Source organism: Carcharhinus amblyrhynchos, chromosome 35 (genome assembly GCF_965287045.1).
Source record: "Carcharhinus amblyrhynchos chromosome 35, sCarAmb.v2.hapA, whole genome shotgun sequence".
Lineage (NCBI taxonomy): Eukaryota > Metazoa > Chordata > Chondrichthyes > Carcharhiniformes > Carcharhinidae > Carcharhinus > Carcharhinus amblyrhynchos.
Genome location: NC_137358.1, coordinates 18981140 through 19003594, shown reverse-complemented (window position 1 = coordinate 19003594; position 22455 = coordinate 18981140). Strand labels below are relative to the sequence as shown.

General features: G+C 39.5%; 1 protein-coding gene across 9 annotated transcripts in view; it reads right to left on the bottom strand.

Moving 5' to 3' along the window:
- LOC145361526 (putative RNA-binding protein Luc7-like 2) overlaps window positions 1-22455 on the bottom strand; it is an 84683-nt gene that overhangs the window by 13354 nt on the left and 48874 nt on the right. For 7 of the 9 annotated variants that reach the window (XM_080217339.1, XM_080217342.1, XM_080217345.1 and 4 more), the window contains 5 exons: window positions 19877-19975; window positions 13888-13998; window positions 10829-10972; window positions 8051-8089; window positions 3990-4166 (listed from right to left, as the gene is read on the bottom strand). In XM_080217339.1, the coding sequence (XP_080073465.1) occupies window positions 3990-4166; window positions 8051-8089; window positions 10829-10972; window positions 13888-13998; window positions 19877-19975 (570 nt within the window). The remainder of the gene's footprint in view (window positions 1-3989; window positions 4167-8050; window positions 8090-10828; window positions 10973-13887; window positions 13999-19876; window positions 19976-22455) is intronic. The other 2 variants (XM_080217341.1, XM_080217344.1) reach the window with 1 other exon arrangement.

The window sequence follows — 22455 nt, the reverse complement described above, 5'->3', positions numbered from 1 at the left end:
GGTAGCATCCTAGTAAATCTTTTCTGCACTCTTTCTAGTTTAATAATATCCTTTCTATAATAGGGTGACCAGAACTATACACATTACTCCAGGTGTGGCCTTACCAATGTCTTGTACAACTTCAACAAATCCTAACTCCTGTATTCAATGTTCTGATCGATGAAACCACGCATGCCGAATGCCTTCTTCACCACTCTGTCCACCTGTGGTTCACTTGCAAGAAGCTGTGAACACGTACCCCTAGATCCCTGTTGTATAACTCTCCCCAATGCCCTACCATTACCTAAGTCCTGACCTGGTTCAAGCTACCAAAATACAACACCTCACATTTATCCAAATTAAACTCCATCTGCCATTCGTCAGCCCACTGACCCAATCGATCAAGATCCCGTTGCAATCCTAAATAACCTTCCTCACTGTCCATTATGCTATCAATCTTGATGTCTTCTTTCACCAAGCCACTTTTGCATCCATTTAGCTATCACACCATGGATTCTGTGAGATTTAACCTTATGTAACAACCTACTATATGGTTCCTTGTCAAAGGCCTTGCTAAAGTCCATGGAGCTTATTAACTAAGTTTACAGATGACACAAAGGTTGGTGGAATTGCGGATAGCGATGAGGACCGTCAGAGGATATAGCAGGATATAGATCAGTTGGAGACTTGGGCAGAGAGATGGCAGATGGAGTACAAATGTGACGTAATACATTTTGGAAGGTCTAATAGAAATGGGCAATATACGGTAAATGGCAGAACGTTTAAAAGTATTGATAGGCAGAGGGATCCGGGTGTACAGACACACAAGTCACTGAATATGACAGCACAGGTGAAGAAGGGCTGTGCTGGTTCACAACTGGGGAAATTTACCTAGTGTCATTCCAAGTGTTCTCTCCGTGGTTCCTTTCAAATAATCCAATTACTCCTCGAATGCTTTGATTGACCTTGCCCATACCACACTCTCAAGCAGTGCACTCCAAACCTAACCATTTTTTTTTCTTTCATGGGATATGGATGTTGCTCACAAGGCCTGCATTTGTTGCCCATCCTTAATTACCCTTAAATGCAGTTGTTTGTGAGGTTATTTGTAACAATACTGTGCCTTTAAGAAATGTATTTTAATCATTTTTCTGATAGACTTCTGATAGATTGACTGATAGATTTCTGATAGACAAGGGTTATGGGGAGAAAGCGGGAAAATGGAACTGATCCACTTCAGATCAGCCATGATCTTACTGAATGGCGGGGCAGGCTCGAAGGGCTAGATGGCCTACTCCTGCTCCTATTTCTTACGGTTCATTGCAGGATATTTCTGCAGTCCTTGGCAACTTGTTGGCACCACGTTGTCTGTAGCTGATGTCCTTTATTGTTGCTGAGGCAGTATAATTGATTGCATGTTGACTTTAATCTGGACTAATGCAGTTTTCTGTGGTTTTAATGATCCCTTAAGGTTGCACAGTGGAGCTTTGTTGGGGTGACTGACAGAGCACATCATGTGGCTAAGGTCAACTACACTCCACATAAAAGCCCAATTTTTAGTCTCGCTTTTCAGTAGTAGCTCGCAGTGGAGAGAAGCAACAGTGCTTTCTCCCTCTCTCTAGAGTTGGAGTTTTTGTTCTCTGTGTGGCTGTTGTTGGAAGCTGCCCAAGATTTACCTCTGAAGTTTATTTAAGGATCTTTGGTGAATTACTGCAGTGCATCTTGTAGCTGTTATTGAACATTGGTGGTGGAGGGAGTAGATGTGGTACCTACCAATCAAGCAGGCTGCTTTGTCTTGTACAGTGTCACGCTTCTTTGAGTGTTGTTGGAGCCGCACTCATCCAGACAAGTGGAGAACATTCCATCACACTTCTAACTAGTGCCTTGCAAATGGTTAAAGATCCTCACCCTGGGACTACTATCATGAATATTTTCTGCACTCTCTTAAATGCCTTCATATCTATTGGATGAAAAATATTTCAAAAGTTGTTTAGACTCATCAACTCCCTAAGATTTGTTGGGAAAAGTAGTGGTCTAACACCAACCTCCACCCCACCTGTCCTCCCCCTTTGAATGGCTTGGAAGCACTGAACACTGTACTCTTCATAGAACTTGTACATTGGCCACTGCAAATACTTTTCAAGAAACTACTGCTTGAGCTATGCCTTCCAAGCTATCCTAGCAATGTCTCTCTGAACTCCAGGGTTTCTTCCTCAGTTTTGACAAATAGCAACCCAAAATGCTTCCAAACTTTATGGCACCTCTCCCAATCAAACACAACTAAACCAAGGGTTCCTTCCAGCAAGTGATAGCTTTTTTTAAACAACTTACCTCCGCAAAACCTCAATTTGGAATACCTTCCTATCGTATCATCAATTATCTTTGTTCTAATGAAAAGAACATCAGTTTCATTCACCCTTGTTGTCACCTTCCTTTCTGCAACCCGCACATCCTTGACATCCTTCTTAAAGAAAGGCACCCAAAATACAAAACAAATGTTCTAAAATTGGACTAACCAAAGATAATGTTGTACAGAGCTTCAGTCAGGATATCCAAACTTCTTTGCTTTTCTGTCATTCTTGGAAACAGAAGAAGAAAGGCTGAGGCTCCAATACAGGTGCCTTGGGAACACTTATCACAACCTACCAGAGTACATTTCCTTCATCCCTACTCTGGCTCCTTCATGACCAATTATCAAACTATGAGACAAGGTCACTTCAGTTTTCTCATTTGTTATTAGTTTTTTTTAAATAATCTCCTATGTGGAACCTTATTGAATATCTTCTGTACATCCATATGAAGAACATTCATAGACTGCCTCTCACGTACAGCATGTTAGCACTCTCTTGAAAAAGGTTCAAGTCGATTAGTCAGACATGCCCTGTCCTTCACAATTCCACACCAACTCCAGTAAAAGAATTTGAAATAATGGTGCAAAGCAGAAATTGTCAAGAGAAGGTGGGACTGGAGGAATCCCACCAGGAACTGATAATATGAAGTCTTGTGTCCTCCCACTATTCTACCCTAGAGTTTCAATATTTGATGACTGTGGCCTGTTTTAGTTCTTCCTCCTAAGACAGATCTGTTTTTTTCTAAAAAAAATACTTTACTCAAAATTTGTTCAGGTACAACATATTAAAATTCAAACTTGACATTAACTGAAACTGCAGAGATCAGTTTCTTTCAATACACAACATGGCACCCTGAGGTGCACATACTTCTTTCAGAGCAAAGGCATGTTGGCAAACTGCTACACACATTACCTAATTTCTTTACATTTGCTAAGATCTACTGTCTGTTTTTAAATGGAACATATGCCAATATCCTTTGTATACATATCTCAATATCTTTAAAATTTTAAAATCTCTGTTTTTCATTGAGCAGCCAAGATTGTACCAGTTGGAATGGCAGGACTGACATATGAAGACAGATTGCACCAATTGGGTTTGTACTTACTGGGATTCAGAAGAACGAGAAGGGGTCTCACAGAAACATATAAAATCCTGATGGGACTGGCCGGGCTAAATGTGGGAAGTATGTTCCCGATTTTGAGTCATAGTCTAAGAATAAGGGGCAAGCCCTTTTAGGACTGAGATGAGGAAGAACTTCTTCACTTGGAGTTATGGACCTGTGGAATTGTCTACCACGGAAAGCTGTTGAGACTAGTTTGTTAGATATGTTCAAGAGGGAACTGGACGTGGCCCTTGTGGCTAAAGGGATCAAGAGGTATGGAAAGAAAGCGGGAATGGGATATTGAAGGTGAATGATCAACCGTGATCATACTGAGTGGTGCAGGTTCGAAGGGCTGAATAGCCTACTCCTGCACCTATTTTCTATGTTTAGCAACCTCCTCCCTATTAAGTAGGTGGCGCTGCTTAATATATCTTAATACATGGCAGAAGGATTACAGACCAAGCTGCTGAATGTAAAGAAAGCTGGAGTGAATTTCCAAAAAGCAAGATATGACTAGTTTCCATTTCCCAAGGTTTTGGGAATGGCAAAATTCTCACCTGTAACTCTTCTAGTTTCTCTCTAATTTCAATGAATCCGAGGTGAAGCTTGCCACCAAAGTGGTCTGCGAGGCGTCGATCATTGTCATGAAGGCCCAAGTATGCTGAGCACACCTCACAGACTCGCAGCTTCTGCTGTTGGAAGCTGGAGGCTGGCATGGAATTCCGATAAACCTCCTGAGAAAGGGAACAGAAACAATCCATGTAACATTCTCTACTTTAGCTGATTTGTTGTCAACATAGAATCCCTACAGTGCAGCAAGAGGCCGATCAGCCCATCGAGTCTGCACCGACCACAATCCTACACAGGCCCTATCCCTGTAACGCTGCATATTTACCCCCTAATCCTGAGCGTGGGGTCAATTTAGCATGACTAACCTATCCCACACGTCTTTGGACTTTGAACATAAAGGACAACTCTTAACAAATTGAAACTGCTTGGCTAGATTTAAGCTTCCTTTCAAAACAAAGCATTTTTAGTTTTGCTCCTTCAAATAGCTGACTTAGGCCATGCTAAATATCAGAGGACCATGGCTGGAGTCCGCCAATCTAATGCGGTACCATCATCACAGGAGCAGAACTGTAGAACAGTATAACTCACTATGTGCCCAATTTCTTTTCAACCATATTTGATCAAGTTCCTAATGACTTCCTGATAAGCTTTTCAAATTAAGCCAAAAGCTGAAGGAGGCAGACAGAGCTGGGTTAAAATAATTATAAAGCGGCAATCCACAACTCAGTTGTGCCACTGACTAATTTGGTTTAGCAATGGTCTTTTGGATAGTGCCTGGTTTTCCATCTGGTAAGTGGGAATGTCCTAATAGGTCAACATGCAGTATTATGCATTAATTTAGATTCTGAAATTTCCTAATAATCTTCTTTAATCATAAAGCACGACTAAGCCTGAAAGAGTTCCCTTTTGTAGCCTCCCATTCAGAACGGCTCAGACATTTCCCGAAAAATGACAATATTGGCTCAAGCAGGCACTGATATAAAAGAAGAAACCACCACCCTTAATTAGAGATGGATAATAAATGCAGCATTGCCATGATGCCTACATTCCATGAACAAATAATGTAAGCAATTAGCAATATACACCTTACATCATATAATCTAATTAATTAATCATCTGCTTTGCATTCAGATCAAGTTTATTTATTCTGCAGCTCGAGCAACATAGCAAAGCTAGTTATGAAATGGGAAATATATATGCTAGTCTCAATCGGTTACAACAATTGTTGCTGGAGTACCATGAGGCACAAACAACTTTTAATTTTTAAACATAATATTCTCCCAATACTGTTCCAGGTATGTTATCTTTTATTAAAAAAACTATTATTTTATAAATACATTCCATTTTTCAGAAATTGTGTAGTCTAGCACTTAAAGCTGCCATGAGAACAAAATGATGTTTGTTACCTAATATGGAACCTATATCATACAAAGATTATTACTGCCCTTGAAAAGAGCAGAGGAAAAAAAGGAAAAGAAAACCAAGTTTCAGGCACTTAGTATTGAGTAAAAGTTAAAGTTAGACTCATTTACTGGAGTAAAAAATGACTCAGGTGATCTAGTTAAAAAATAAAGCTGGTACAGTCAAATACAATTTCCAAAACAGCATTCAGGTAGAGCTATTCCACACTCAGTAATTTCATATATGGAGTAAGTTATGAGTTCAGGCAAAAGAAGAAATCAGCACCATGAGTTCAAGGCTAGCACCTGGACAAACAGCTGATCAAGGAATATAGCTGGAAGGTAGAAGTGACATGGACCAAAAATGGTCTATCACCTGTTCCTAAAATTTCCAATGTTGCAAAGGTGATGATGTAGCAATGTTAGCTTACCAGAGTCCAAGTAGCACCTGGCCTTTCCCAGGAGTTTTGCGAGATATAGGTCAGGGAGGGGAGCAGAGGAGGAAGAAGGGACACTTTACATATTGCTCAAGTATACTTTCTGGAGGAAAATGAAGGAACACCAACGATTCGGTCTGCAGAGATATTTCACAGGCAAAAAGAATACTGTACTTGACAGTCTGTTAAAAACCTATAATTAATATTAATGTAACCAGTGCTGCCATTCTGTAGCTCAAAACAATAAGTAGTATCAGCAATAACTGATTTCACTTTCAGAGCATGTAATTTAGTATGGCTGGGGGCACTGTAATGCAATGAGTTCAAAAGAATGAACTGCACAACTTAACAGAAATGTAACTGCAGATTGAATAAATCATGCATTAGAAATACAGTGGGCAACAGCAAGGAACACAACTGCCATGATTTATGAAGTTTATATTGTTCACATACAGCTTCTTACAAACTTAAAACTTGCTTCATACTTCTATTTTAACTTGGCAGCAAATGACGTAACACAATACTGCAGCAGGAAATATTTAATTGAACTATTTTGATTTCGTGCTTTGCTGGTTTTATCAGCAGTACATTCTTTGGTTTCAGCTGAATGGCTGGAAAGGTCGAAACACAGAGTCTACATGCTAAAGCCTGGTCATGCACGAGCGCACAATCATGCTGGACTCATGAACTGCATATTTTGGGCAACAATAGAATTGAAGCAAGTTTCATGCAAACAGAACAGAATAAATGCAAGCCTTTTCTCTCTGGGGATCAACGGGATGCAAACATTTGTCTGGCAAGTCAATCATTACATACTGTGCGGGATTCAGGCCAAAGATTTAAGAACTGGTGTAGTGTAGTTGTGCTCACTCAAATAAAGAGGCATCTTCTTTGCTGTAATTAGTGAACTAACTTTAGGTCGAAAAGGGAGAGATTGCACCTAATTATGCCCACCCCCCAACCCACTTCAAAAAAAACATTTCAGTTCATCTTTCAAACATTTGATTCAGCCTCTTTACAACTGTTCATTAGGGCTTGCTCTCTTTTTTGTCGTACCCAGCTGACATGTTGTGAACTGTTCTTGTATTTTTCTTGCGATCCCCTAAGGTGCTATCAGCATCTTCACTCAAATTAAGCTGATTGAAATTGCAAGAACGCCAGTGTGACTATACATTTGTAAATGTTATTATAATTGTGTTGAGCAAACACTTGGGAAGTATGGGAACTATTTATCTGAAATAAAATTAACTCCAGGTTAGTGAGCAGGACATTCTGCTGGAAAGAAAGGAAAAAGTGCTTTTTATGTCTTTAGGGCTTCCCAATCTGTAAAATATTCCTGAAGTGTGGCCAGTATTATAGTGTGTGCCGGATGTGACCGAGGTCAATCTGCACAAAGCACAGCCCCAAAAACAGCAATGAGATAAATGATGTTTGCTGAAGAATATTTTTCAAGATAACAAAAGGAGCTCCTATTTTTCTTTTAAATAGTGCTGCACAATATTTCATGCCATGATAGAGCAGACGGAGCCTCAGTTTAACATCTCATCTGAAAGACAGCTCTTAGGACTGTGCAGCACTCGCTCAGCATTTAATGGAAGCGCCCGCTTGGATTGTGTTCAAGCCTCTAGATTGGAGTTCAAGCTACTAGGTGACAGAGCTACTACTGAGCCAGACTTAGAGGAGGTTCACAATATGAAGTGTTTATATATATCTGTCCATGCATTGGTGGTGACAAGTTTACTTTCTGTCTACTTGATGTTATCATTTCAAGAAAAGTTCAAAAAAACTTTTCCTACAATCTCAACGATTATAAAATTAAGTTAAATTTATAGCCTCAACAAACATCGATTTTTTTTGCTATGAACTGCAGACTGAATTGAAAATTTCTTCCACATACACACGCACGCACACATATATACACACGCACGCACACATATATATTGACAACGCCTTGACTATGGTACTTTTCTTGTAGTGGCTACTTACGCACATGTTTGTTTGAAGCTTCTGATCGGTGGTGGCAAGAAGCTCACTAAAATTGGGTATATATCTACCAAATAAAATCTGCACCCTTATCTAGGACCGTTGGATATAACTTATAAAGCATTTTATCTATAATTTTACAGCATAATGTCTGAATGAGCCAGAATTCTGTGGAAGTTGTATATAACACAGTTACAGAGCACAAGGCAATCAGTGATGTCATCCTACCCAGAATGCACTGGAGGAAGGAGAAGCAATGGTGTCCCCCTGGTGGTGAAAAAATGCAATGTTACAAGCTGTATTTCTCCATTACACAGTAGCACATTGTTGAGAACAGAGGACTGATTTAACAATTGAGATTTATCATTTTTTAAAAAACAGGGTAGAGTTCATTTACACTTTTACCAGTCATGTTGGGTAAGTCAGGGAGTTACATGAATGACAATTTTCCCTAATTTGTACAAACAAAGTTTAAAAGGTATTAAATATATTACATTTTTATTACATTTTTCATATAGGGTTCTCCCCATTTTATCTAAAGTGGGCATTCACTCACTTTGAATTCTTTGTGCCCATCCTCACAAAAAAAAATGATGGTGGGTACCCAACCGCATAAAAAAATGATAATGGTGAGTATAGGCAGCACCACTTCCAAAACAACTTCCAGGGAGAACCCTCAGTCTGTGCGAGCAATCACTTTCCAAAGACAGCCAAGCTACTGAAGTCACTTCAGCTGCTTTGATTTCTGGTTGGCTGAAAGGTCAGTTACTTTGTGAACTCCTTGGTTAGTTGCTTCCATCCTTTCCTGAGAAGCAACAACAACAAAATGGTACATTTTGTTTCTAACTAAATTCTAAGCTTTCTTCTAAAGGCCTGATGATTCTCTATAACACAGGGGACCTGCGTATTGAAAATAAGGCACTGTGCTGCTAAGCTATATTTTTGCAAATTCTCAAAGCTTGTCCGAGATGGTTTCCTCTTATTCACAAAATCCTCAGGAAGCTGGTTCTAAAGCCCAAACTATAGACGCAAGAAGGCTTTGTATTCCATCAAATGGTCCCTTCAACTATTTAAAGATGCTCAATAAAGGAAGCAACCATTACCCCATAACAAAAGTTTGTTCTTTTAAGAAACTGGGCGGTCTTTACTTCACTACTCTGCTGTACAGAGGATCCCAAACGTATAAACACGCACACAAACATACATACAAATCACATACAACCAGATAGCCAAGCAGCCTTTGGATGGCCAGTGAGGGCGAAAACATGCAGCTTTCACATGTGGGTATTTCAGTCTGATAAACGGAGTTACTGATAAACTTGAGATCCCATCTTATGGGATCTAATTTGGTTCTATTAGTCATCCACAGGTAAGATCTATTCCAGAAAATGTAATTTTCAATTGGAAAGTTAACAGGGAACAACATACTGTGTTGACTGTGTGCACGCAAAATTACTGAGACTGATTAGCAAATGGGAAGAATGTCAGTGTTCCGCAATGGAACAGGGGCAGAAATCATGAACCAACATTTGGAGTGGGGGCTGAGCAAACTTTATTTTTCAACCTTTGCAGCAGGTTTCTTGTGATTTACTTTATGTATTGTGCTTTGAACAGAACATTGCTAGGAAAAAAATTAATATTTTTCATTATTTAAAAATAAAACATATAGCCTTTTGTGTAATAAAGATATACTTTTTAAGTTATCTTCCCTGCAGGCACAATGGGACCTAACATTTTGCGTCCGGACATCTGAAAAGTTGATCAGCTCCTCCAGTAAACCATGAGCAACCCTTTCAGTCTTAGGTCCTGATCCCAAGTTGAGTGTAATTTTAAGTTTTAGAATCAACTGGATACGCTGTTATAACCAAGACATTTTAAAACATTGTTGATTATAGGACTGATATCCAGGAATATAAAGCTGATTTAATGGAGCTGTTGTTAGCTGAGTGTCACATCAATATTATACTCTAAAATTGTTGAATTTCTCCAAAACTGCAGGGAGAAAGATTATACATCAACTCTCTCTTATTAAGTTGAGATGCTTTAAACTGATAATGGATTAACTACTGCAAGTACACAATGCTTTACACTAAAATAACATCTGCCTTCCCTACTCCCCGCTTCTCTTAAATAATGCTCTGGAGTCTTTAATCACCAAGGCACTTGATCGTTTGTTCAAAAGTTAAAAACTACGACTGGATTGTGATGTGCGTAACCTGCATTTCATTACTGCATTAATGTTAGATTGTAAATTGTAACATAGCAAAGTAAAAATTAAACTACAACAAATGTTTGCTTCCCAACCTAAACCTCAATGAGACGCAAATTTGATGATCCATGCAATCACAGGTTCCGATCAGGGATGGTGTAAATTTCCTTGTTGTTGTCATTTCTTTCTCTAGATGGCGTGCGTATCTGTGATCCGGTTGGAATGGGTTGCCTGACACTAACAGTGTTCAAGTTCTCCTCCGGATTGCTTTGATCATAATCATGGGTGCTGCCTGTACCTGCACTCAAATTTTATTGAAGTAAAATGCTAAACATTGGTCTAACTGCTAGCAAATGTCTCCAAACCAGGCTCACAAATTGATCAATTGTCACTCAATCATAATTTGACAAATATGCCTTTAAGTGCAAAGTAATATAACCTATTGTTTCTTAAAATGTGTGGTGTTACACTATACCATAAATGTGGTTGTAATTTTGTTCCACATTTTCTTCTATATGGATCATAAGATTGTTATTAAATTCATACTGGTTTGGAGAATTCTAAAATGGTAACAAGTAACACCTTCATTTTAAATTGTTGTTAATAATTGTATCTGCCAGGAGTAATTAGACAATCTGTGTTCAAATTTCATTCCTACCTACAACAAACTAAAGTTTCTTTTGGGAAAAAAGAACAAAGAATTCAAAGTGGGTGAGCTGCACACTTTTATGCTGTACAAAATGCCTTATTAAATAGAATAAAGGGACAAAGTAAAGATCAATGTAAGTCACACTTACCTCAGCTTCCCTCTTCTTAGCTCGGGCCTTTTCTACTTCCTCCATGACTTTTTGGGATTCTTCAACATTTCCTTCTGCTCCCAACTGTTCCGCTTTGGCAAGCAGCTTCCCGATCTCCTCATTTAGTTCATGAACCCGTTCAGCCTGAGAGAGATGACAGATAGTCTATCAATACATTCCTAACATTGGTGTTCAAAGAGTGAAATACCTGTTTGACTTTGATTTAACAGTTCAAGCTTTTAAGTTTGTGTCACAAGTAGGCTTACATTAACACTGCAACGAAGTTACTGTGAAAATCCTCTAGTCGCCACATTCCGGCTCCTGTTCAAGTACATTGAGAGAGAATTTAGCATTGCCAGTGAACCTAACCAGCACATCTTTCAGACTGTGGGAGGAAACTCTCACAGGCACTGGGAGGTTGGGGGGGAGGTGGTGTCTTTCGGGTCACAGACACTGGGAGAGCATGCAAACTCCACACAGTCACCCAAGCCGGGAATTGAACCCGGATTCCTGGCGCTGTGAGGCAGTTGTGCTAACCATTCTGCCACTGTATGAAGATTGTTCTGAGGTAAGCCTTGTCAGCCAGTGTAATATCATATGCAAAAATTTCTCAAGAAATTCTGAAAATTGTATATCTCAATTTATCTGGCATGTAATGAGGGTTGTAACACAAATATTTTTATTGGATCATTTTAAACCTCTGTAGCTCATGATGTAGTATAATTTCATTGGCTCCAGCAGCTGTTTGATACTCTGTCAGGAGACTATTCTTTAGATGTGACTGGAAGATGGCTATTTGATTGGAGTAAAGGGTCGGAATCAACACTATTTCTATCTAGCACTTGCGTCCAAACACTGTTCCACAGTGATTCAGGGAATGAAAGCCTACCTGATGGGGCACAAAGGACATTCATAATGCTGCTGAAATCAGTTATATAGTAAAGAATGATGACTGGGAGAAAATGAGACTTTGTCTAGCTGTCCTGATTTAGTACCAAGCAGTAAATGTGCCCAAAGAGAAAATGAATAAACTCATATACTGTATTTCTAAATCAATAAATTTCACCACGTTGTAGAAGGGCTTACATTGCTGAGTCACACAAAATAAAACTTTAAAAATATAATTCTACTGTTAGCAACAGTGCCCCTTAACTGCACAGTATAAGCCTTATGTTCTACATAGCATAATCTCTCACTTCCCACACACTCTGACTGGTCAGGTCTCCACGATCATTTAGAGTGCCACAAAATCAACTTTCTGTCTATCACGATAGATTTTGTTGTCTGGCAGATGTTCCATCACAGCGCAACAGTGAAGTTGACTCTCGCCAGGACTGCAGTATATTTAAGCCTTTTCCTTTAAAAGGGCACCTTATAGAACAGGCAACTTTAAGTTTGTTTATTTATTAGCGTCACAATTCGGTTTAGATTAACACTGCAATAAAGATACTATGAAAATCTTCTAGTCGCCACACTCCAGCATCTGTTCAGATACACCGAGGGAGAATTTAGCATGGCCAATCCACCTAACTAGCATGTCTTTGACTGTGGGAGGAACCCGGAGCAAACCCATGCAGACAAGGGAAGAACATGCAGACTGCACAGACAGTGACCCAAGCCAGGATTTGAACCTGTGTCCCTGTCACTGCGAGGCAGCAGTGCTAACCACAGTGCCACCATGTCGCCCTTCCATATCATTGTTTAATAAAAAACAAAAGATATATATTTCCATTAGATTCATACAGTGTATTAAATATAAATCACAGTTTATAGAGTAAGTGCTGGGCTCAGCCAGTGATAAAAGCACATTAAATCATTTCTGGATTCTTTACATGTACTGATGAAATCAAATTTATACGGTAATGTGACATTTTGACAGGTCTGCTAAAAAGTCAATTTCTAAATAATCATATTACTGTACGTTACAAAAATCACAATTTGGTTATATATCAATAGGCTTATAAATAACTAGCTAGAGGACAAAAACCTCAGACAAGATCTGCAGATAAGGGAAAAATATAAAGGTGCATTTCAAAGTTTATGGAGTGAGAAAGTTGAAGGTCATCTGATCTCAGAGGAAATTTCCTTTATAGGCTGCTGTAACACTGCACCCTTCTAATATACTTTCACTGTTTTAATTTGTTCATGGGATGTGGGTATCGCTGGCTGGGCTAGTATTTATTGCCCATTCGAGGGCATTTAAGAGTCAACTACATTGCTGTGGGTCTGGAGTCATGTAGGCCAGACCAGGCAAGGATGACAGATTTCCTTCCCGAAAACATATTAGTGAACTAGATGGTTTTTTTTTTCAACAACTGACAATGGTTTCATGGTCATCATTAGATTTTAATTCCAGATTTTTTTTATTGAATTCAAATTTCACCATCTCCCATGGTGGGATTTGAACCAGGTCCCCATATCATCTTGGTTTTCTGGATTACTAGTCTAAAGACAATACAAATACACCACTGTCATTGTACAAATAATTACTGAAATATTTATTTATTAGTATCACAAGTAGGCTTACATTAACACTGCAATGAAGTTGCTGTGAAAATCCCCTACTTGCCATACTCCAGTACACTGACGGAATTTAGCACCACCTAACCAGCACGTCATTCGGACTGTGGGAGGAAACTGCAGCACTCGGAGGAAACCCACGCAGACATGGGAGAACACGCAGACTCCACAGACAGGTGACCCAAGCCAGGAATCAAATCCAGGGTCCTGGCACTGAGAGGCAGCAATGCTAACTATTCTGCCATGATTTCGCCCATATGAAATATGAAATCAAGGTGTGATCACATGTGTGTGCATTAAATTTGTGGTCTTTTGATCTTCAGTAGTCCATTCTATTTAAAATGAGGGAAATAAAATGCAAGGAAACTGTGATCAATTCAAGAAATGTTGGCAGTAATTCTGTATCTTTCACCTTAAATTCATCATTTGCTTAAACAAATGAAAATTATAATACATACATCCTACTCATTCTACTCCTACAAAGCCAACTTACTTTCTATCTAGATTCCTGTTAGATTAATGACTAATATTGATTATACCTTCGCTGCTACCTCTGCACTGATCTCTTCTTGGGTTTCTGCCAAACGTTTCTTTGCAATTTCTGTTCTTCTGTCACAGTCTGTGATGAACGATTGCAAATGATCCATGGCCTACAAAGAAAATAAATAGCACAGCGATTAATCTTGGAAAGTCAATGTAGTTGAATTTAAGGAAAGCTAAAGTTGTCAAGGATTAAGTTTAGACCTAATACTGCTTCAGTGCAATATAATGCCAACATTTATTATGAGTCAGATAAGGACACTTCTCAAACTCCAACCTCAATTACACTGCAGACTTTGAAATTCAGAATTTCCACATTATAAATAGATCAACTGTGCTCCCTCCCCGTTGGTTGGATACATGATATTATGTGGCACCAGGTCAGGCAGTCTACAGGTGTTCGAGTACAACTGTATATTCTGGAAATCTGAACTAAGAATAAAAAAAGCTTAAATACTCAGCAAGTCAGTCAGTATCTGCACAAGAGAGAAAAATAATTAACAATTTGGGCTATTAATCTGTCAGAAATTAGTTAAAATTAAGTCTGTTTCTCTTTCTATCGATTCTACCTGACCTACTATGCATTTGCAGTTTTGATGACATGAACTATAAATTGGATCCCTTGTTTGTGAAGATTGCTCAGCTCAGTTGATCTCAGAAGCAGATTTCGGAAGAGGGTCTTAGAAATATAAGCAAAGGTTTAACATACAAAGAAAATATTGGAGGATACATGGTCTGTGCAGTGATTGTCACACTTAGGATATTTTCTGTTTTCATTTCAGGTCTGGACTGGGAGGGTGAATCAATATTTATGTTCAGACAGATGGGTACAAACGGTATCCCCAGAACACTAAAAAGCTAATGTCTGCAGCATTCAAGCAGATTATCTGACAAAAAGGTTTTATTTGGATATGAAATATTTTGGTTAGAGTGAGAATAGATCAAAAATCCTGGGCCCTGGATTTCACAACCAGACGGGATTTATGCTGAATAGGGTTCAGAACAGACTGAGGTCTAGCAAATCCCATTTCCGTGGCAGTATAACAGAACTTATTCATTAAACATAAAAATGCGATACCATCCAGATGGTAGGCTGGGAGCAAAAACTTTATGGTGGGACAATTGAGGAACAGTGAAAGACTTTCAAAACAATTTTTCCACAGTGCTCAGCAAAGGTATACACCAGTGATAAGGAAGAAGTGTAGAAAAAGAGATAATCAGCTATGGATATCTAAGGAAATGAAGAAGGATATCAAATTGAAAGAAAATGCAAACAAAGTGACAAAGATTAGTGGGAAAATAGAGGATTGGGAAATCTTTAAAGGTCAACAGAAAGCCACAAAAAAGTTATAAAGAAAAGATGGACTATGAGAGTAAACTAGCTCAGAATATAAAAACAGGTAGCAAAAAACTTTCTACAAATATATAAAACAAAAAAGAGTAGCTAAAGTAAACACTGGTCCTTTAGAGGATGAGAAGGGGGATGTAATAACTGGAAACGAGGCACTGGACAGGTATTTTGTGTCGGTCTTCACAGTGAAAACACAAATAACGTGACAAAAATTGATGACAAGAAGGCTACGACAAGAGGACCTAGAAACTATTATTATCACTAAAGAGATAGTGTTGAGAAAGCTAATGGGGCTTTTCAAGTCTCCTGAACCTGATGGAGTGCATCCCAGGGTACTAAAAGAGATGGCAGGAGAAATAGCAAATGCACTAGTGGTAATTTACCAAAATTCGCTGGACTCTGTGGTGATTCCCATAGATTGGAAAACTGCAAACATGATGCCACCACTTAAAAAGGGAGATAGATAAAAGGCTATAGGCCAATTAGCTTAACTTCTGTAGAAGCTTGAATCATCAAGGAAGAAAAAGCGAGACATCTGGATGTCAAAGATCCTGTTGTGAAGCTGCAGCATGGATTCATGAAGGGAAGGTCACATTTGATTAATTTGGTGGAATTCTTTGAGAACATTACATGTGTAATGGACAAGGGGAAACTTGTGGGTGTGGTGTATCTGGATTTCCAGAAGGCATCTGACAAAGGCTGCTGCGTAAGATAAAGATGCACAATGTTATGGGTAATGTAATAGCATGGAAAGAGGATTGGTTAATTAACAGAAAGCGAAGGGTGGAGGTAAATGGGTGTTTTTCTGGTTGGCGAACAGGGACTAGTGGTTTGCCTCAGAGATCAATGTTGGGACTGCAAATATTTATGATTTACATAAATGATTTGGAGTTGGGGACCTAGTGTAGTGTGTCAAAATTTGCAGATGACACTAAGATGAGTGGCAGAGCAAAATGTGCAGAGGATGCTGAAAATCTGCAAAGGGATAGTCTAAATGAGTAGGCAAGGATCTGGCAGATGAAGTACAATGTTGATAAATGTGAGGTCATCCATTTTGGTAGGAATAACAGCAAAATGGGTTATTATTTAAATGGTAATAAATTGCAGCATGCTGCTGTGCAGAGGGACCTGGGTGTCCTTGTGCATGAATCACAAAAAGTTGGTTTGCAGGTGCAGCAGGTAATTAAGGCAGCAAATGGAATTTTGTCCTTCATTGCTAGAGGGATGAAGTTTAAAAACAGGGAGGTTATAAGAACATAAGAAATAGGAGCAGGAGTAGGCCATCTAGCCCTGCGAGCCTGCCCCACCATTCAATAAGATCATGGCTGATCTGTCGCTGCTCAGTTCCACTTTCCCGCTTTCTCCCCATAACCCTTAATCCCCTCTCTTATCAAAAACCCATCAACCCGCGTCTTAAAAATATTTAGCGAGGCAGCCTCCACCACTTCAACGGGCAGAGAATTCCAGAGATTCACCACCCTTTGAGTGAAGAAGTTCCTCCTCAACTCCGTTCTAAACCACCCCCCTTTTATCTTGAGGCTGTGCCCCCTAGTCCTACTGTCTTTTTTGAGCGGGAAGAGTCTCTCCACCTCTATCCTATCCATCCCATTGGATAGGATAGTTTATGTTGCAGCTGTATAAGGTGCTGGTGAGGCCACACTTTTGATTTGATTTATTACTGTCATATGTATTAAGATACAGTGAAAAGTATTGTTTCTTGCACGCTATACAGACTAAATATAGAGGAGGAAATGAGAGAGTGCAGAATTTAGTGTTACAGTCATAGCTAGTGTGTCGAGAAAGATCAACTTAATGCAAGATAAGCCCATTCAAAAGTCCATTCCCTGACAGCAGCAGGGAAGAAGCTGTTCTTGAGTCAACTGGTATGTGAGCTCAGACTTTTGTATCTTTTTCCTGAAGGAAGGTGGTGGAAGAGAGAATGTCCAGGGTGCGTGGGGTCCTTAATTATGCTGGTTGCTTTGCCGAGGCAGCAGGAAATGTAAGCAGAGTCAATGGATGGGAGGCTGGTTTGTGTGCTGGATTGGGCTACATTCACGACCTTTTGTAGTTTCTTGCATTCTTGGACAGAGCAGGAGCCATACCAAGCTGTGATACAACCAGAAAGAATGCTTTCTATGGTACATCCGTAAAAGTTGATGAGTCATAGCTGACATGCCAAATTTCCTTAGTCTTCTGACAAAGTAGAGGCTTTGGTGGACTTTCTCTACTATACAGTACTGGCATTGGTGGAGGGGCTTAACTAAAAAGTACTGACATGGGGTGGAGGGGGGTTAACTACATAGTGCTGGCATGTGTGGTGGGGGGTGGAGAGAACTAGGACAGGTTGTTGGTGATCTGGACACCTAAAAACTTGAAGCTCCTGACCCTTTCTACTTCGTTCCTTATTGATGTTGACAGGGGCATATTCTCCTTTACGCTTCCTGAAATTGATTACAATCTTTGTTTTGTTGACATTGAGGGAGAGATTATTGTTGCCAAACCAGTTCACCAGATTCTCTATCGCATTCCTGTACTCTGTTTCGTCATTGTTTGAGATCCGACCCACTACGTGGTGACGTCAGCAAATTTGAAACCCGGAGTACTGTGTACAGTTTAGGTCTCCTTACTTGAGAAAAGATATACTGGCATTGAAGAGGATACAGAAGAAATTCACTTGATGATTCTGGAGTTGAGAAGTTTGGCTTATGAGGAGGGACTGAGTAGACTGGGGCTATATACATTGGAATTCAGAAAAATGAGGGGAGATCTTATAGAAATATAAAGAATAGATAAGCTAGAAGCAGGGAAGTTGTTTCCACTGGCAGCTAAAACCAGAACTAGGGGGCATGGCCTCAAAATAAGGGTGAACAGGTTTAGGACTGAGTTGAGGAAGAACTTCTTCACCCAAAGGGTTGTGAATCTGTGGAATTCCCTGCCCAGTGAAGCAGTTGAGGCAACCTCATTGCATGTTTTTAAGGCAAGGATAGATAAATTTTTGAACAGTAAAGAATTAAAGATTATGGTGAGCAGGCAGGTAAGTGGAGCTGAATCAATGAAAAGATCAGCCATGATCTTATTGAATGGCAGAGCAGGGCTCGAAGGGCCTATTCCTGCTCCTAGTTCTTATGTTCTTTCATGGGATTCCTACTGAGGATATAGCTACCCACTCGTCTACAGATAAATGTACAGGTTTTTTTGCTACAAGTCAATGCAGCTAAAAAACATAGCAGCAACTTGAATTTCCCAAACAGACACTCCATATTAAAGAGTACACAAACTTAGCATTCTTTAAAAAGTAGAAAGCCTAACAAAATTTTCTTCCTCTTCTGGGAGAAATTGAAGGCCATAAAATAGCAATTGGAAACTGATACATAACAGAAGTATTTTCGTGTGTGGGAGAATACAAGACCTTCCCAATGTGGGAGAGAGAGGGATAGATAGAGAAAACGATTGAAGCAGATTGCATCAATAATATCTTTATTCTTCTGTTCTACTGAAGAGAAACAAGGAAATTATAGACCTCTTAGGCTAAAATCAAATGTGGGGTAGCTATTGCAATTTTAAGGTATCCAAAAGAAATTTCAGTTGATTAGAAAGAAACAACATGGAATTGTAAAGATTGATCATGTCTAATAAATACAACTGATTTTTTTTTGAGAAAGTCATTAAAAGTAGTAGAGAGGGAATGTCTATGGTCCTAGTTTATGAAAATTTCCAGAAGGTATTCAATAAGGCTAAATAAGAAAATCTGCTCTGGTGAAGGGCATCTAGACTCGAAACGTTGGCTCTATTCTCTCTCCACAGATGCTGTCAGACCTGCTGAGATTTTCCAGCATTTTTGATTTTGTTTCAGATTCTAGCATCACCAGTATTTTGCTTTTATTTTAATTAAATAAGAAAATATTAGCTAAAATTAAGTTCATGAAACTAAAGACACAATTATTTAACTGCTTAGATAGTAGAGGACTGGAAGAGCAAGGATATTGGCAATGTACTCAAATTGGAAAGAAGTGATGTCCTATAAGGACTTATGCTACTTCCTCAACTATTCGTAACAGTATATTTATCAATGACTTAAACAGCACAACTGAGAGCCATAAATCCAAGTTTGCCACTGAACAAGGATTGGTGGTGAAGAAAGAATATACAGGAACATAGACTACAAAGAAATACGGGTAGATTAAGAAAATGGGCAAAAACTGTGACAGGTGGATTTCAATGCCAAAACGAATAGGTTCAAGAACTTTTAAATGGTGAAAAGCTAAGACTAGTGAATATCAAGAGATATTTAGGTGTCCATGTACAAATGCAGTTTAAGTATAAAAAGTAATTAAAAAGCCTTACTGAATGTTAGCCTTTATATCTAGAGGGCTTGAATATAAATGGGAAGGAAGTTCCAATAAAGCTTCCAACAAATGAACCAAACGCCACAAAAATGCATTTATATTTTTGGAACCTTTAGTGAATGCATTTTCAATTAAACCATCTTGAATTTTTAAATGGTCAGTTAACTGTTCAAACAATATAAAACTAAAAGCCAGAATTATAGATTAAAAAGCATAGTCATTTTTAGGCTTTATTTTAAAGTGTCATCATATCTTTCAACTGCATATAGTAGCAATTACATCATCACTTACATCCATTTCAAAAAAGTGGTCCTTTAATTTGGAGGCAATTTCATAGTCTGCTCTCAGTGCAAGGTCATGAACTTTTGTGCACTCGCCAAGATCCATCCTCTGCAGAAAATTGAGAAACAAATCGAATATTAACTCATCAATACTAAATATTAAATAAAGTAACAAAATAACAATATCAAACCATTACTTCAATTCACCATCATGAAAATGGACAGGTGTCTTAAAACAAGAGGAGCAAATCATTAGATATTGGATTCTCCAACAATGCTTAAATCAGCATGACCCAACACAAAAGATGTCCAACGCAAGATTATAAATCATCAACATACATCAGGTCTGAAGTAAAAACTTTTAAATTCCAATTATATGCCTTATCAGAACATAACATTGTGAAAATGCTTTACTTAATGAAGTCCTTATATTGTGACTTATATTTAGACACTGAGCTGACATACAGGTGGTTACGGTCCAAAGATGCTGAAGAAATTTTTCATCTCAGTACTAAATGACAGAATGCTGACCAATCATTAGTTAATGTCAACATTTCTAAGCTTTTGAAGGCAGATCATCGATGAAACAGCTGAATATAGAACACAGAAAAACTACAGCACAAAGAGGCCCTTCGGCCCACAAGTTGCACCGATCATATCTCTATCTACTAGACTTACCTATAACCCTCACTTCTATGAAGTCCCATGTACTCATCCAGAAGTCTCTTAAAAGACCCTATCGAATTTGCCTCCACCACCACCCCTGGCAGCCGATTCCACTCACGCACCACCCTCTGAGTGAAAAACTTACCCTGACATCTCCTCTGTACCTGCTCCCCAGCACCTTAAACCTGTGTCCTCTTGTGGCAGCCATTTCAGCCCTGGGAAAAAGCCTCTGAGAATCCACCTGATCTATATCTCTCAACATCTTATACACCTCTATCAGGTCATCTCTCTTCCTTCATCTCTTCAAGAAGAAAGACCGAGCTCTCTCAACCTATCTTCATAAGGCATGCCACCCAATCCAGGCAACATCCTTGTAAATCTCCTCTGCACCCTTTCAATGGCTTCCACATCCTTCCTGTAATGAGGCTACCAGAACGGAGCACAGTACTCCAAGTGGGGTCTGGAGTACGCCTTCTTAACCACATCCTCTACCTGCAAAGCTGACTTGAGTCTTATGAACCTGGACCCCAAGATCCTTCTGATCTTCCACACTTCTAAGAGTCTTACCCTTAATATTATATTCCTTCATCCCATTTGAAATGAACCACCACACACTCATCCGGGTTGAAGTCCATCTCCGCCCAGTCTTGCATCCTATGTCACGCTGCAACTTCTGACATTCCTCCAAACTATCCACAATACCTCCAACCTTCGTGTCATTGGCAAACTTACCAACCCATCCCTTCACTTCCTCCTTCAGGATATTTATAAAAATCACAAACAGCAAGGATCCCAGAACAGATCCCTGGACACTCCACTAGTGACCAACCAACCTCCATGCAGATAAAGATCCATCTACAACCACTCTCTGCCTTCTGTGGACAAGCCAGTTCTGGATCCACAAAGCAACGTCTCCTTGGATACCATGCCTCCTCACTTTCTCAATAAGTCTTGTATGAGGGACCTTATCAAAAGCCTTGCTGAAGTCCATATAAACCACATCTACCGCTCTTCCTTCTTCAATGTGTTTATCCCTTAAGATAATGTCCTAATTCACAGGTTTTAAGTCGGTCCACCTCGTATCCAACGAGGGGCATACACGCGATGGGTCGTACTGGGGCTGCTCTTGGTTGTTCGAGATTGGCCTAGTGCTTCATGTTGTTAGTGTGTGCCTAAACTGGACAAGATGACAGCTCAGTGATTATCGCTGATTGCTGTGCAGACACATGGATTTGGGCCAGTGTCTGTGGAAGTTTGCGCATTCTCCCCGTGCTTGCGTGGGTTTTCTCCGGGTGCTCCGGTTTCCTCCCACACCCCAAAGATGTGCGGTTAGGCTGATTGGCAGGAATAAATTGTCCCTAAATCAGTTTCCCTCAATCTGGATGGCCATAAAACATTAGACAGGGGTCGTGGGTGGAGAGGTGGACTGGTGGTGTTGAGATGGCGGTGCGGGCTCATTGGGCCGAAGGGCCTGTTTCCCAGGCTGATTTTGTTCTTTGTTTAACTCAACCATAACCATTCTCTTTTGTGCTAAATGTGACCCCTGCCCCCCTCCCCCATCGATTTCCAATTACTTCAATTTTACTACAGTGTCTCGATGTCCCATTGGTTAAATCCCGTCTTGATATGTCAAGATCAGTCAACTCTCGTCTCACCCTCGGTAACTGAACTCTTTTGTGACCCAGCCAAACTAGGCATCAGCAAAATCACTACAGTTTTCTTTGTATTCTTTTCAATCTTGCTTGTTGTTTTGCAACATGGGTTTAACTCATGAAAAAGGAAATATTCAAGTTGGGTACTGCATTTAGAAGTGGTTTGGCTTTTTAATTCTATACACACAATTAAGGGGATGGGACGGATCTATTAAATTTCATTGCAGATTTGTAAAACTGTCAAATTTACACACCTTCTGTTTTATAACCT